The sequence below is a fragment of the Ursus americanus genome, chromosome 21 (genome assembly GCF_024610735.1).
Source record: "Ursus americanus isolate L20-20 chromosome 21, mUrsAme1.1.p, whole genome shotgun sequence".
Lineage (NCBI taxonomy): Eukaryota > Metazoa > Chordata > Mammalia > Carnivora > Ursidae > Ursus > Ursus americanus.
The window spans coordinates 1,164,268-1,178,914 of record NC_142147.1 but is presented as its reverse complement, the minus strand read 5'-3'; the positions used below and the strand labels follow the sequence as shown (position 1 = coordinate 1,178,914).

At 53.2% G+C, this 14,647-nt stretch overlaps 1 protein-coding gene across 3 annotated transcripts in view; it reads left to right on the top strand.

Moving 5' to 3' along the window:
• ZC3H18 (zinc finger CCCH-type containing 18) overlaps nucleotides 1–14,647 on the top strand; it is a 62,065-nt gene that overhangs the window by 28,902 nt on the left and 18,516 nt on the right. For all 3 annotated transcript variants that reach the window (XM_045772659.2, XM_045772660.2, XM_045772662.2), the window contains 3 exons: nucleotides 508–665; nucleotides 6,051–6,168; nucleotides 7,404–7,672. In XM_045772659.2, coding sequence (XP_045628615.1) covers nucleotides 508–665; nucleotides 6,051–6,168; nucleotides 7,404–7,672 — 545 coding nt within the window. The remainder of the gene's footprint in view (nucleotides 1–507; nucleotides 666–6,050; nucleotides 6,169–7,403; nucleotides 7,673–14,647) is intronic.

The window sequence follows — 14,647 nt, the reverse complement described above, 5'->3', positions numbered from 1 at the left end:
CTGTCAGGCTTGTGGTCTGTCGGCACCAGGCCTGTTCCCTGAGCCCCCACTTCTCTCCGGTGAGGTGACAGACCAAAACAAAACCCTTCTCCTCCCTTGCTGAGCATGCACCCCGCCTCCCCTCTTTTCCTCTGAGACTGGAACCACTCCACGTGGCTTTTCTGCCATAAGCAGCCTCACCTTCCTCTCCACACTTGGGCCTCCTCACCGAGTGACTATCTGGGACTCCCCAGCTCAGCATCAGGAGTATTTCTAGGAAGTGGCCAGCTCTCTCACCCCTTTCTGAAACGTGAGCGAGTTCCATGGCACTGCTGAGCGGGCCTGTCCTGACTGCCAGGTGCAGAGACGGCGTGCTCAGGCCTAGAGCGGAGGTGCCTCTCCCCCACCAAGCACGCTCACGTAGGCCACTTCTCCCACACTGGACCAGGCTCCATGGGTCACATCAGGACAGGCTTCCCTTTGCTTTTCCTAACAGTAAATGGCATTGATTTCTTCTTATAATGGTAGGTTTTAAAAAAAGCAACCATTCGAAAAGAACAGGAGCCCGATTTTGAAGAGAAAAGGTTTACCGTGACCATTGGGGAAGATGAACGGGAGTTTGACAAGGAAAATGAAGTTTTCCGAGATTGGAATTACCGGATCACCAGGGATGTCCGAGACACAGTGTAAGGAACAGTTCTGCCTCTTCCTTCCTTTTTGGTAGAGTATGACGTTGTCCCCAGCTGTGTGAGCCCTGGGCTCTGGAGAGCAGCAGCATATGGGTTCCCTCAGGCATCGGGGGGCCCACGCATGTCCCCTGTCCTGGACTGAGAATGGCGTCCCCATGATCCTTTCAGACTCTTTGCATCAACTTTCCTTGGTTTTTTGCTCCATGAAGGAAGTGTGTCAGCTCTGCCAGGGCCGTGTGCCTGGGGAGGACTCGCCTCCCTGTGGGTTCCTGTGAGCGCTGAGAGTTTCTACAGCTGTTCTTGGTGCCCCGTCAGTCTGCCTCTCCCTGCCCCCCTCCAGGCACCCAGGAGCCAGAATAACCCATGAGATTGTCACCAGAGTCCAGGAACTTAGCAGGTGTGACCCTTTTCATCGTAAATGCTGTCTTGTTTCTGCTCCCAGATGTTTCCTACTGGTCTTGTAGAGACCCATTACCGAAGTACACGTGGTTGAAGAACAGTCAGAGTTTTAGAAGTTGGGCGACACTAAGTAAAGCTCTCATCTGCCCGTGCTTCGGTTCCAGGGGAAGGGCGGCTTTGCTGTGCTCCCCTCTGAGGGGCAGAACCAGGCAGGTTTCTCCCGAGCAGCAGCTGCCGCATGGGCCCAGGTCGCAGGGACAGCGCGGCGTCCGGCCTGTGACTGGAGCCGGCTTCAGCTGCGTGTCAGCCTTGTGGCGATGTGCCGCGCGCTCATGTTCGCTGCCGGGGAAGCCCGGTCGCCGGGGTCTGGCTGAGGAGGTGGTGGGGGACGGCGCGGAGGGGAGGGACTCCTCTGGTGCTTGTGTTTCAGGACTCTGCTGCCCTGACCTGCGCCCGCCAGGCTGTCTCAGGGCTCTCCTGTCCCATGTGCAGAAAGGAGGGGGAGGAAGCTCTTTGGTCCATGCCGTTCTTAGGACAGCTCAGAGGTTCATGGGTGGAGATTGAAAGATGGGGTTCAGACCTCTGTGTTTTCTAATTCTGGGTATGGAGGTGTGTCAGATCCCGGACAGGAACATGGGAGTCAGGACGGGACTGTGTCTGCCAGGGCACGCGGCTCCCTTCATGCCCTGAGGTCTCATATTTTCCTTGTTTCAAATGCAGGTGATGATCTTGTCTTGCGGGCTCTGGGGGAAGGGGGGGAATCCCGGGAGTTCGCGGAGCATCTGACGAGCATGGAGCAGAGGGTGCTTCTTGAGTGTGGTCATTCTGAGCACTGAAAGAAGAGGTTTAGAACCTCAAGGCTCACCCTTGACACTGTGTTTCCCAGCCGTGGTTGGAGCAGGGACTTGAACACGTGCCAGCTGGGGAGCAGCGTGGCAAGTGTGGCTCTGCAGCCGCGCTCCGGCCCCACCCTGTGCATGGTGCTGGGCTGACGCTGGCTGCTGACTCCGCACCTCCTCTGCTGGGGGGGTCCCCGCTGCAGGGCCTTCAGCCTCTGAAGCCTCTGAAGATGGGCCTTTGACCCACATTCTCACTTGTGTTTGGTGTTTCAACATCAGAGCCTTAGAATGAACCAGGGGCTTCTGTGACACTCGTGTGCCAGGCGCCAGACAGACCTTGTCAGTCGGGACCACTGGGAACAGGGTCCCAGCATGGGTCAGATGGGAAACCGCCTCTGCTGTGTCAACTGGGGTCCACTAAGCAGAGGAGACCCCCCCCCAGCTATTTTAATGGAGAGCGTTTAACATAAAGACATGCTGTCTACGAGACTATGGAAGCTGCGACCGCAGGAAGCAGCACCCCCACCCCCCTCAGGGAGGGAGGGGAGAGGCTAGAACTGTTCATACTGAGAAGCTGGAGGAGGCACTGGGACTGCGGCTGCTGAGGAGGGGACGCTGGCCAGCTCCGCTGACGTCTCTGAGGTGGGCGATGAGCCGGGTTGCAGGAGTCCTGCTGGCAGCAACGGGCAGGGGCCAGGACAGAGAGAGCCCTTTTGCACCCCAGCCTCACCAGCTCCTGCGGCACCTGCTGTGGGCCACCCTCCCACGGCGCAGCTGGCGGAACGGGAGGCGCTTGGCAGAGCGCGAGCAGGGCTGCTGAGACACCAAGCAGCTAACTTAACAGCAGTTCAAGGGCTGTCGATGTCCAACTCAGAAAGACCAGCAGTGCTGGTTCTCCTTCCCTGGGAGCCTGCAACGCCACAGGCTCTGTGCCAGGGGCTCCTTGGCCGGCCGTGCAGCGGGCTTGTGACCACGGTGCCTGTGACCACGGTGCCTGTGTGTGCCGGGTGAGGAAGGTGGGAGTAGGCCTGAGGGCTCAGCTCCGAGGCCGGCATCGGGACCAGCAGCACACTGGGGCGGGGGGCTTGTCAGAAGTGCTCCCATCAGAGCATCAAGGGTGGGTGGAGCCCGGCTGGCTGCTCAGAAGCCTTCTAGGTAATTCTGCTGCCCACCCACTGAGGTCTGAGAACCATGGACGTCGTTCCCGGGGCCTGGGCTCCCTGGCCTGACGCTGAGGGTAGGGTTGGAACACTGAATCGCTGTCACGTGGTGGCGCCCAGTGGCCTTAGTGGAGTCGGGCTCCTGTACCGTGGAGCTGGGTGCTTCGTTGGAGAACCGTTGGGACAAGGTGCTCACTCAGGAGCTGTGAGGAAGCTCTCTGAGGTGGCGTAAAGGACAGGAAAACGGTCTTTTACTTATGCTGTTGTTTGGAGTTAAACAATTTGTCCAGTAGGATCATTTGGTAAAAGTAGTGCTTTTCTAGACAGACCCCAATTCATAGCTTTAAGAGTTTCTTTCTACCTGAGGCACTTTATTCAGATGCTGACCAACTCGTGGGACCTCATGCACACAAGACATTAAGAAATGTCACCTCGGGGCGCCCGGCTAGCTCAGTGGCGGGGAGCACATGACTCTTGATCTTGGGGTCCTGAGTTCAAGCCTTGCGGTGGGCGTGGAGCCTACTTAAGAAAGAAGGGAGGGAGGGAGGAAACCTCTCTGCACAGGCTGCTGGGGCGGGGTGCAAACTGAGAATGCTGCACGGAGCCTGCAGGAGGGTGGGAGCTGGCGGACGAGGGGAGCCCAGGGTGTCAGCTGGGAGGAATGAGGTCCTTGGCAGGAGCTGTCAGCAGCTGAGCTTCTCAGTAACCCGGGGCCTGGGGTGGAGCCCTTACCGGTCAGCGTCCTTCGAGCGTACTGCTGCTTGCACCGCCCAGCCGCGCTGTCTGTGCTCCGAGGACCAGGGCCCTGGCGGCCGTACCCTCCGGCTCTGAGCAGTCCCGCAGGCGGGGAGCCATTTACACCCTGCTTACCCAGTTTCCCAAACACCAGTCGGCCTGTACAGCCCTCCTTTGACAGAACATACACCCTCGCACGTTCTTGGGAAAGTGCTCGCCAGCGCCTCAGTGGCTGCAAATGGTGCTGGTGCCTCGGGGGCAGCGTTCTTTCTTCCCTTCCGGCTGCAGCAGGCCTCTGTCATTCCTGACTCTTGTCTTAAATACGATCTGAGTTGTGTGGGGCTGAGGTGCTTAGGAAGATGTCTGACTGCTTGGAATGAAAGAGAGCTATGTCATCCACAGACCCGGCCCGCTGGGGTCCTGGACGAGCCGGGGGAGAGGCCTCCCAGAAGGCAGCCTGCTGGAGGCCATCCGGTGACCCAGATGCTCCTCCTGGCGGAGGCCTCAGCAACTCCCCAGAGCAGCAACTCCCCAGAGCGGCACCTCCGTGGGTTGTAGGCACCTCGGTTTCCCCCACTAGCTTACTCAAAGGGGAGAGTTGGTGTGGAGCCAAGAAATCCCCCAAGAGAGCCCATGTGTTGCTGGGTTTACATTTCCTCTTTCCTCCATCGGGGTCCCAGGCATCCCCGGGGCAGGTCCTCTGGGTCCGTGGGTAAGGTGGGGTCTCCTCACCTTCCTCCCAGCAGTTAGCAGTTGTTCCTTCCCCGTCAGTGACAAGCCTACCTCGTCCCTGCGGGAAGCTCCTTTATCCTCTGTGCTGGGGTCTGTCTCTGGGCTTCCTGTCACATTCCTGTGGGCCATTCCTTTCCTCCCCAGAAAGGCCTCCTCCTGTGGTGTATTGTCTCACAGGGCATGTGTTTCTTGGCGGGTCTCCCTTGCCTCTGTCTCCCTGTGTAGGGGGTGGGGGGGCTGCTCGTAAGCTCCGTACAGGAGCTCACTGCTGTTAGTACTGGGATTGTCCTACGTTTATTAATGAACCGACAGATAGCTGACTTCTTGGCAGTGTCTAGTCATCCTGGCCGGGGAACATCATCTCATTTATTCACACCTGTTTTTGTGTCTTTTCAGTGTTTTCTGTGTTTGTTTTAATTTTAGGTAGTTAACATACAGTGCAGTATTGGTTTCTGGAGTAGAATTCAGTGATTCATCACTTCCGTACAACACCCAGTGCTCATCCTAAGAAGTGCCCTCCTTACTGCCCATCCCCCATCTAGCCCATTCCCCCACCCTCCTCCCCTCCATCAGCCCTCAGTTTGGTCTCTTATGGTTTGTGTCCCTCTCTGATTTCGTTTTATATTATTTCCCCCCCTTCCCTTATGTTCTTCTGTTTTGTTTCTTAAATTCCACATGAGTGAGGTCATATGATAGTTGTCTTTCTTTGATTGACTTATTTCACTTGGCGTAATACCCAGGCACCCTGAACGTGTAGATATTTTAACAGTGTTTGCTCTTCCAATCCATGAGCATGGAATGTTTTTCCATTTCTTTATGGCCTCTCGAGAGTGTTATGAAATTTTCCTCAAATACATTCTGCTCATTTCTGGTGAAGCGTCCTTTGTTCCTCTGTAGTTTCTCTTCTTGCTCACTGCTGTAAATGCGGACTTCTGTACTCTCTCTCCCAGGCGGTCATTCTTTGGTCTCTGCCTGCCTCACTGGGTTCTTCTGGCTGCTTGGATGGGCTTTCCTGTATCTCAGTTTCCAAGTGTAGATCCTTCTCCTGGCCTGGTCTCCTGCCTCCTGGCTGCAGCAGCCGGGCCCCTGTCCCGCCGGGGGGTTCGCGTGGGGGCTGTGGGGCTCTGGCCTCCTCGCCGTGGCCCGGCCTGACGGAAGTGCCCCTCTGCTCCCGTTGAGTGAGAGGTTGGCTTGAGGTGCACAGCGTACACGTGTGTGGTGGCGTTGAGGCGGCGCCACCTCCACCTCCCTTCAGCAATGTCGCTCTTGTCCCAGACGCCGCCACCATCTGTGGGTGCAGGCCCGTGGTTTTTCTCTCCGCGTCTGTCGTGATGCGCGGTTTGGTTACGAATCTCCTCATATTGACTCAACCTTGCACTCTTGGAATAAATCCCACTGAGTCATGGTGTCTGTTTTCTTAACGTGGTGTCAGATTCTGTTTGCCGACATTTTATGTAATGTTTTTGCATTAATATTCCCAAGGGATAAGATTTGCTTTTTCCTGGCTCTGTTTTCAGACTAGAGCCTTACGCAGACCCATATTACGACTACGAAATCGAGCGTTTCTGGCGTGGCGGGCAGTACGAGAACTTCCGGGTGCAGTATACAGAGACGGAGCCGTACCATAATTACCGGGTAAGTGGGGCGTCGGTGTGCACATCTGACCTTACTGGGCCGTTCCTTAAAGTGGTCCCCTTCTTAATTTATAGGATTCCATACGGTCTTAATAGTGTTGGCACAGTGTACCAGTGTCAGCCCAAATTAACTGTCTGTGGAGAAACAGTTCAGACCCACAGATTAAATGGGTGGTGGTTTGAACAGAGACTTCCTTTAGTTCACCTGTGTTCCTGCTGTGGTTTTTTTAAAAGGTAGGTTTTCCGATTGGGTTATTAAAAATATTAATATAAGCTTGCTTGGAACTGTGTTCCACCCTCCTGAACAAATTCCTCCTCAGGCCCCTTAGTAATGCTGTTTATAATTATGCTGTCCTCCTCCGTCTTCATGACCTGGGCCTCTCCCCAGCTGTGCCGTGTGGTCTCCTGGAGGACCATTCTGTATTGGTATTTTTGACGAGCGATGTGCTTCAGTCTTTGAGTCCCTGATGTTTTCAGAGCGATGGGAAAGCTGCCACTAAGAAAAGGTCGGGTGGGAGCAGTGGGGCGGGCTTTGTCCTGTGACTCATATGACAGAGTTTTAAGACCAAAGGGAGGTGACTGCCCTGGGAAGCCATGAGTTAGGTTGGCCATCCTGTGCCCCTCTCCCTGGTAGAGCATCAGTAGTGCCAGGCTGCTGGGGTACAGGTGCTGCATGCCAGGCAGGGCAGCCTGGAAGGTCGGAGGGGCCTGTTGCAGCCCCTTTCCGCCACCTCTCTCCCCGACCGTGTCCAAGGTTTCGGGCCAGGGGAGGGTCAGGAACGTGCTTCGTTTCCCTGCAAGGCCGCCTAGAGCCTGAAACCCATCTTCGTGCTGTGATTTGGGCTTTATCGTTTTAACTTTGAATATTAGAGCAAGTGAATGGAGGAGTGCAGACTGGCACAGAAAGGTGTTCAAGGGTTGTGCTTAGGAAAGCAAGAGCCACCACTTTGGGGTGCCCCCTCTGTATCAGACTCCATCAAGCAGAGTGCTTTGGTCCAAGCCCACCGGAGGCCTTGCCGGGTCATCTCCACTGCTCGCAGGAAGGGCTGAGGCGTGAGGCAGGTAGTGTTGAACCGTTAGGCTGGGTCCCAAGCTGGCATCTGGCTCACTGCTTAACGCTGTGTTTTAAGGAGAAACTTGGAAACAGGGTGAGCACTTGAGATCGTTCCCTGTGGCTTCAGTGATGCTGCCCGCACTTAGTGCCAGGTACCACCCAGCATGTATGTTTGACTTCAGGACCGAGAGCGGGAGCGGGAGCGTGAGAACCGACAGCGGGAGCGCGAGCGTGAGCGGGAGCGGGACCGAGAGCGGGAGCGCCGGCAGCGGGAGCGGGAGCGGGAACGTGAGCGGGAGCGTGACAAGGAGCGGCAACGGAGGAAAGAGGAGTGGGAGAGAGAGCGAGCCAAGCGGGATGAGAAGGACCGACAGCACAGAGACCGAGACCGGGAGAAGGAGCGCGAGAAGGAGAAAGAGAAGCCGAAGCCCCGTTCCCCGCAGCCACCAAGGTAGGCCATCCGCCCGCTGGGCTCTGGGATGGTGGCCTGGGACCTGGAGAGGAGGGGGCTGGCCGGTGGCCCACAGGTCCTGTCTGCTTCCCGTAGCCCCGTACCCACAATCCCACAGTTGTCACTGGGAAGCGTTGGTGAGTTTTGAGGGGCAGGTGCCACCCCGTCCTGTAGCTTGAGTATTACAGTGGGAACATGAGCCAGGCACTGCTCGTCATCACCCTGAATCAGGAGAGGTGTGAGTTCCCAGCCCCCCTGCTTTGGGGGAGGGGGTGGGAGATTGCTGGCCACTGTGTGGCACTCTGGCGTCTCCTGGTGGAGGGCAGGCCTCCAGTTAGCTCGTTCCCTGGGTGTCAGTCCCCCTGTTGTGCAGCGTCAGGAGAGCTGCCAGGGTGACCGCTGGGGTGGGCACCGACGACACGCAGCGCAGCAACGGCCCAAGAGGCAGGGCAGGCTCTGGGCTTTCAGACAGCCCTTGTTTAGAATACATGCAGGGGCGCCTGGCCGGCTCCGTCGTTGGAGCGTGCTTGTGATTTCAGCTCAGGTCGTGATCTCAGGGTCTCGGATCAAGCTCCGCGTCAGGCTCCATGTTCAGTATGGAGTCTGCTTGAGATTTTCTCTCTCCCTCTGCCCTTCCCATCACTTGCTCCTTCCCTCCCTTTCTCTCTCTCAAAGAAATCTTTTAAAAAGAAATAAAATATGTGCATATGTATATTTGAGTACGAGAGCAGGACAGGTGGTTGTCAGAAAATCATGGAAGTGGAGGAAGTTGTGTCTGTGTTCACAGCCTCCTGAGATGAAATGTGCGTGTCCTGCAGCCCCTCTGTTGGAAGCGGACGAAGCCAGTGGCTAGTGTGCGCAGAGCTGTGGCGCCATCGTGACACTAATGCGCTCCGTGCCGCGGACAGAAACCTCATGCTCATTATCTGTGGCGCCTCGTGGCCCCTGGCAGCCACTAACCCACTTTCGGTCTCTGTAGACATGCTTGTTCCAGACATTTCATAGAAATGGGATCGCACAACGTGTGATCTCTTGTGATTGGCTCCTTTCACTTGGCACAATGGTTTCCGAAGTTCACGTATCCATACTTCACTCCCTTTTGTGGCTGAATAATAGTCCGTTGTGTGGATACAACATTTTGTGTACCTGTTTGTCCCTTGATGGACATTTAGGGTATTTCTGCCTTTTGGCTATTGTGAGTATGGGCGTTCGGGTACAAGTTTTAGTGTGGAAATCATTTTCATTTCCCTTGGGTATACACCTAGGCGTGGAATTGCTGGGTCATGTGCTAACTGTGTTTAACCTTTTGCGGAATTTCTAGAACCTTCGTAGATAGCTGCATCCGTCTACATTCCCACCAGAAATGTGTGAGGGTTGCAGTTCCCTCCGGGTGGTTTATTAGTGTCCATCTTCTTTTATTATAGCTGTCCTCCTGGGCGTGACATGGTAGCTCGCTGTGGCTTCATCTTCATGTCCCTGAGCATCTGTTCATGTGCTTCTTGGTAAATGTTCTTCAGAGAAATGTCTGTTCAGATCCTTTGCCCACTCTTTTAAAAATTATGTGCTCATTGTCTTTGTTACTGAGTTGTATATATTCAAGGTACAAACCCCTTGTCAGATAACTGACTTGCACGTGCACACCCATCCCCCCGTAATTTACGTGGTCAGTTTTGCTTTCTTGATGATGTCCTTTTTTTTTTCCTTTTTTTTTTTTTTTTTTTTCAGGGAAAGCCTCTTATTTTATTTTTTTTCCGGCTTTATTAGGTGCAGTTGACATGTAACATTGTGCAGACTTAAAATATACAGGGTGATGCGTGGATAGGTGTGTGTGCTGCAGAATGGTCTCCACAGCAAGTTACCACCAGCATCGCCTCACGTAACTACCTCCTCCGTGTGCGGGGAGAACATTTAAGATCTACTCGCTCAGTAGCTTTCAAGTACACGAGACAGAATTGCTGGCCGCAGCCCCCGTGGTGTACGTGAGATCCCCAGAACTTACTCATCTCGTAAAGGGAAATGGGTACCGTTTGATGAGCAGCTCCCCATTGCCAGCTCCCCCAGCACATGGCAACCACCATTCTGCCCTCCGTGTCTGTGAGTCTGGCTTTTCTAGATTCCACATGTAAGTGAGCATGTGCAGTGAGAATAGTCTTTCTTTGTCTAACTTACTTCAGTTAGCACTATTCCTCAGGGTCCATCCGTGTCCTCACAAATGGCAGGATGTCCTTTTTATGGCTAAGTAACCCTCCGTCATGAGGCTCTCCCGCATTTTCTCCGTCTGTCCGTCCACCCGTATGCTCCTGTTGAGAAGCGTGCTGAGGCCAGCAGGGCAGTGCAGACGGCCTCTTTCTGTTTTCATTTCCTTTGGGTATTTACCCAGAAGGGGTGGTGGGGTCGTGCAGTGGTCTAGTGCCTGGGGCTTCCCTTGCCTCCACCCTCACTGACGTGGTTGCCAGCTCTGCTTTGGATGACGGCCCGTTTAAGAGGTGGGACGCGACTGCTCCCTGTGGGCTCGGTCTGTAGGTCCCTGACAACTAGTGTGGGGCACCTTTTCACCTGCCTGTGGGCGTGTCCTCTTTTGGAAAATGTCTGGTCTGGAAATTACCCATTTTTAAATCAGATTGTTTTTGGCTTTTGAGTGGTGTGAATTTCTTACATATTTTGTATGTTAACCCCTTATCGGATAGATGTTTTGCAAATATTTTTTTATCATTCTTGTAGCTTGTCTTTTCACTTTATTATTATTATTTTCTGTGCAAAAGCTTACTTGAATGTGGTCCTGCTTATTTATTTATTTTCCATTTCTAAATATATATTTTTTATTTATTTAAATTCAATTAATTAACATACAGTGTATTACTAGTTTTAGGGGCAGAGTTCAGTGATTGCATTTATTTATTTTTGATGTTGTTTCCTGTGCTTTGGGTGACAGTCATTACTGAGACCCGTGTCAAGGAGCTTTGTTCCTATGTTTTCTTCTAGGAGTTTTCATGGTTTCGGGTCTCCCATCATTCAAGTTTTTAATCCACCTATAGAGTTATTTTTGTACACAGTGTGAGATGGGGGTCCAGTTTCATTCTTCTGCATGTGGCTGTCCAGTGTTCCCAGCACCATTTATCAAAGAGGCTGTCCTTTCCCCATTGTATATTCTTGCCTTCTTTGTTGTGATTGACCATATATGTGTGAATTTATTTCTGGGCTTTCAATTCTGTTCCAATGATTTGTGTCTGTTTTTGTTTTTTGTCTTTTGGGTTTTTTTTTAAGTAATCTCTACACCCAACATGGGGCTTGAACTCACAACCCTGAGATCAAGAGTCCTATGCTCTGGTGACTGAGCCAGCTAGGCACCCTGATCTATGTCTGTTTTTACGCCAATACCACTAAAACTTTGTGATACACTGTGAAATCAGGAACCGTGATGCCTCCAGTTTTGTTCTTGCTCAAGGTTGCTTTGGCTGTTTGGGGTCTTTTGTGGTTCCCTAAAAATTGTATGATTGTTGTTTCTATTTCTAATGAAAAATATCATTGGAGTTTTGATAGGGATTGCATTGAATCTGTAGATGGGTTTGGGTATTAGCAACATTTTTATAGTATTATTTCTTCCAATCCATGAACATGGGACATATTTCCCTTTATTTGTGCGTGGTCTTCAGTTTCTTTCATTAATTTCTTGTAATTTTCAGTGTATAGCTCTTTCACCCCCTTGGCTCAATTTATTTCTAGGTATTTTATTATTTTTTTTAAGATTTGTATTTATTTGAAAGCAAGAGACCAAGAGCATGAGTGGGGAGGGAAGGGGCAGAGAGAGAGGGAGAAGCAGACACCCCGCTGAGTGGGAGCCTGATGCGGGGCTCTGTCCCAGGACCTGAGCGGAAGGCAGCCGCTTAACCAACTGAGCCACCCAGGCGCCCCCAGTATATTATTATTTTTGATGCAGTTGTTAATGAGATTGTTTCCTTTGTTGTTGTTTTCAGGTTGTTAGTGTATAACAATGCAACAGATTTTTTTTACGTTGACTTTGTATCCTTTATACCGAATTCGTCTCTTAGTTATGGTTTGTTGGTGGATGAAGCCAGCTCACCTGCTTGTGCAGCCGTGTTCCTGACGGTGAGGCGGCAGGACGCTTAGTCTGTGTGAGCACCAGTTCTGTTCTCACACTCCAGATTGCAATAAAGAGTCCTCACTAAATCTGCTGTATTTTTTCATACTTTCCTAATATTGGGCAACATAATGTTTTTAAAGAACATTCAGAGTGAATCACATGTTCTCGATGCACTGAAACCGTTCATTCTTTAAAAGACTGCTTTGATGCCTCTGTTGCAGCCGTCACTCTACGCCGTCTGGAAATTTATAACTGCATTTAGATGGCAGACCTTGATTTTGACCTTCCTCTTGTTGGTCCATTGAGGCCCCGTTTTGATAGAAGCCCTTTTCCCTGAGATGCGCACTGTTTCCAGTGTGGACTCGGTGGTGGGGCTGTCCCTGCTCCGGGAGCGCTGCTGGAGCAAGAGGCCCACTGCTCATACCACCCGCTTTGCTGTTCATCTGGCCTGTGCTCCAGCCATCCTCTGCCCCTGCTGGCCCTCTGTGTCTCCAGGACTTTGCTCAGATCTTGCTGCTCAGAGAGGCCTCCCCACTCACTCCTGTCTTGTCATCCTGCTCGATCCCTGTTCACGTATGTGTTATCACCCGTTGCCTTCTGTAGTGCGGTCCCACCGCGGCCTCGGGCCTCGTCTCGGCCTGGCACAGAGCTGGAGCCCACACACACTCGATGGTGCTGTAAATGAGTTTTGGATTTGGTAGCATCCTCCATTTTTCCTTTATCTGTCACAGCCAATGTAGGAGTGACGAAGCTGCGGGCTGAGTGCTGCAGACAGAACTCACTCATTCTGCTTTCCAGACTCCTAATACGGCTGCTTTTACACGTATCCAGATGCCTGGTCTGGGAAGGAGAGACACAGGGAAGGTAGGCAGATGATGTCTAGGATGTCACTCTGTAGATGCCCGAATCACGTCAGCTGGTCCACTCCAGTGGCTTGGTGACTTATGAGCGTATTTACTCATATTTGCTCTGGCTAGATAGTCTGCCTTCCCCCACTCCTAGTCACATGTCCTGCCCCGAGTCAGGTGTCTGTATTTCCATCTCAGGGGCATGTTTATACACCTGAGCGTGCTTTTAGAGAGAGCCTGTTGGAGGGAAGACAGCTGCTCAGGTGACTGTGTCTCTGTGCATGTTGCTAACTCAGGCACAGATGCGCACCCAGCACCCACGTCCCCAGCGCTGCCTGACCCTCCAGAGGACTGTCCGTGTGAGTCCAGAAAGACTGCTCTCCGTGCGGTAGCATTTATTGGCTTCGCCCGCAAGCACCAGATCCGTGCGAAGAACAGCCCCCACACCCTGCTTTTGCACAACCGTGGGCCTTCGGGTGAGGGACGGGCTCAGTGAGAGCACGGCTGAGCCGGCGGGGCGGGTTCAAGAGGCTTGACTAAGTGGATTCTTCCTAAAATGAGGTGCAGCTTTCTCACCAAACCGGGCAGGCCTGCTCTCCACTGGCGTCTGCTTCCTTTTGCCAGGCTCACATCCCCCTCTTTTTTCTTCCCTAGACCCTCACTCATGCCCCGTGGGCCCTCCCCAACAGCTCCTCTGCTGTGGGCGGAGGCAGGCGCACCCTGTCACTTGGTCTGGATTCAGCCTGTCTCTTTGGTGCCAGGGAGTCTTGAACCCCATCTTTGATCACCCTGGCTGGAACCCCGCCAGCCCTGCTGCCAGCGTGAAGGGCTAGGGTTTCCCCAGAGCAGAATTTCCAGCACGGTCCTATTTCCTTTTCCTTTGAGCAGACGGAGCTGGCGTGACCACTTCAGGAGGTGGCTGCATTTCCCCGCAGTAATACGTTTGTGTGAGCTCCCTTTTTTAGATGAGTCGACTTACTTACCTAGGACAGGTTGAGAATTTTACATCAACAGCTGGACGGAAAGAACTTTTCTTGCCTGAAGTAGGAGGCAGACATGACTGCATTCAGAGCGGAGTGGGATGCTTTCGTCCTAGCTAGTGCACGAGGGACTCTGCAGTGGGGTCGAGTCTGCCCTGAGAATGGTCCTTGCAGAGGCCAGTGGGCATACATAGGAGTTGGTGATGATAAACTCAGTGTGGTTTGTCTGCAAGCAGTAAGAGCTCTTGAAACCCAGACCACCCACTACCCGGAAGGAGGGACAGACACCTCACAGCAGGGTGAGGCGTGGCGAGGACTGGCGCCATGTGTCAGCAGAGTGCCGGGCTCCCTGCGTCTTACCCCCTGCTGGCAGCCCTCTTTCCTGCCCTTGTCCATTTGCCCTCCCTGCCCTGGGCCGCTCTCACACAGCCTTCTGTGGGGCGTCTCCCTCTGGGCTTTCTGACCAGTTTCCCTCTAGACCTCATACGCTCGATGTGCTGTCACTGTGTGGAGAGATGTATCTCTCTCTCCATTTAGGTTTACCTTCTGAAATTAGGCCTTTGGAGATCTCTTGCCCACTCCTGTATCTGGGCTGCTGTTAGACTTGAGCAGATCCTTGTAAGCAATTCTGTAGAACGCATCTGTGTAAATAGAGGGAAGTCCCTTTTGTGAAACCTCCTTCTGATCTTTATAGCCGAGCCAGTGGGTGTGCTGCACCGGGTGGAGCTGAGGGGGGTAATTAGAATGTTCTTTGGCATAGGCAAATTAATTTCATTCTAGATAAAGATAGTAATTGTGGTCTTCCTGGAGGGATTGCCCGGACTGCCTGTCGTCTTCAAAGCTGTTTGCTGAACGTTCAGATGCACGCGTGAGGTTTGATGCCCCTTGGGGCTGAAAGGGCAGGCTCCTTAACTCCCCGGGAGCTTTCCTCCATCCTCACGAGGGAGCCCCTCTTCCTGCCCGCTGCTGTGTGCTCACTGAAGCCCGCCATCTCCTCCACGGGCGCCTTGTCTCAGGATGCCAGAAGCTGCGTGCAGCCTGTCAG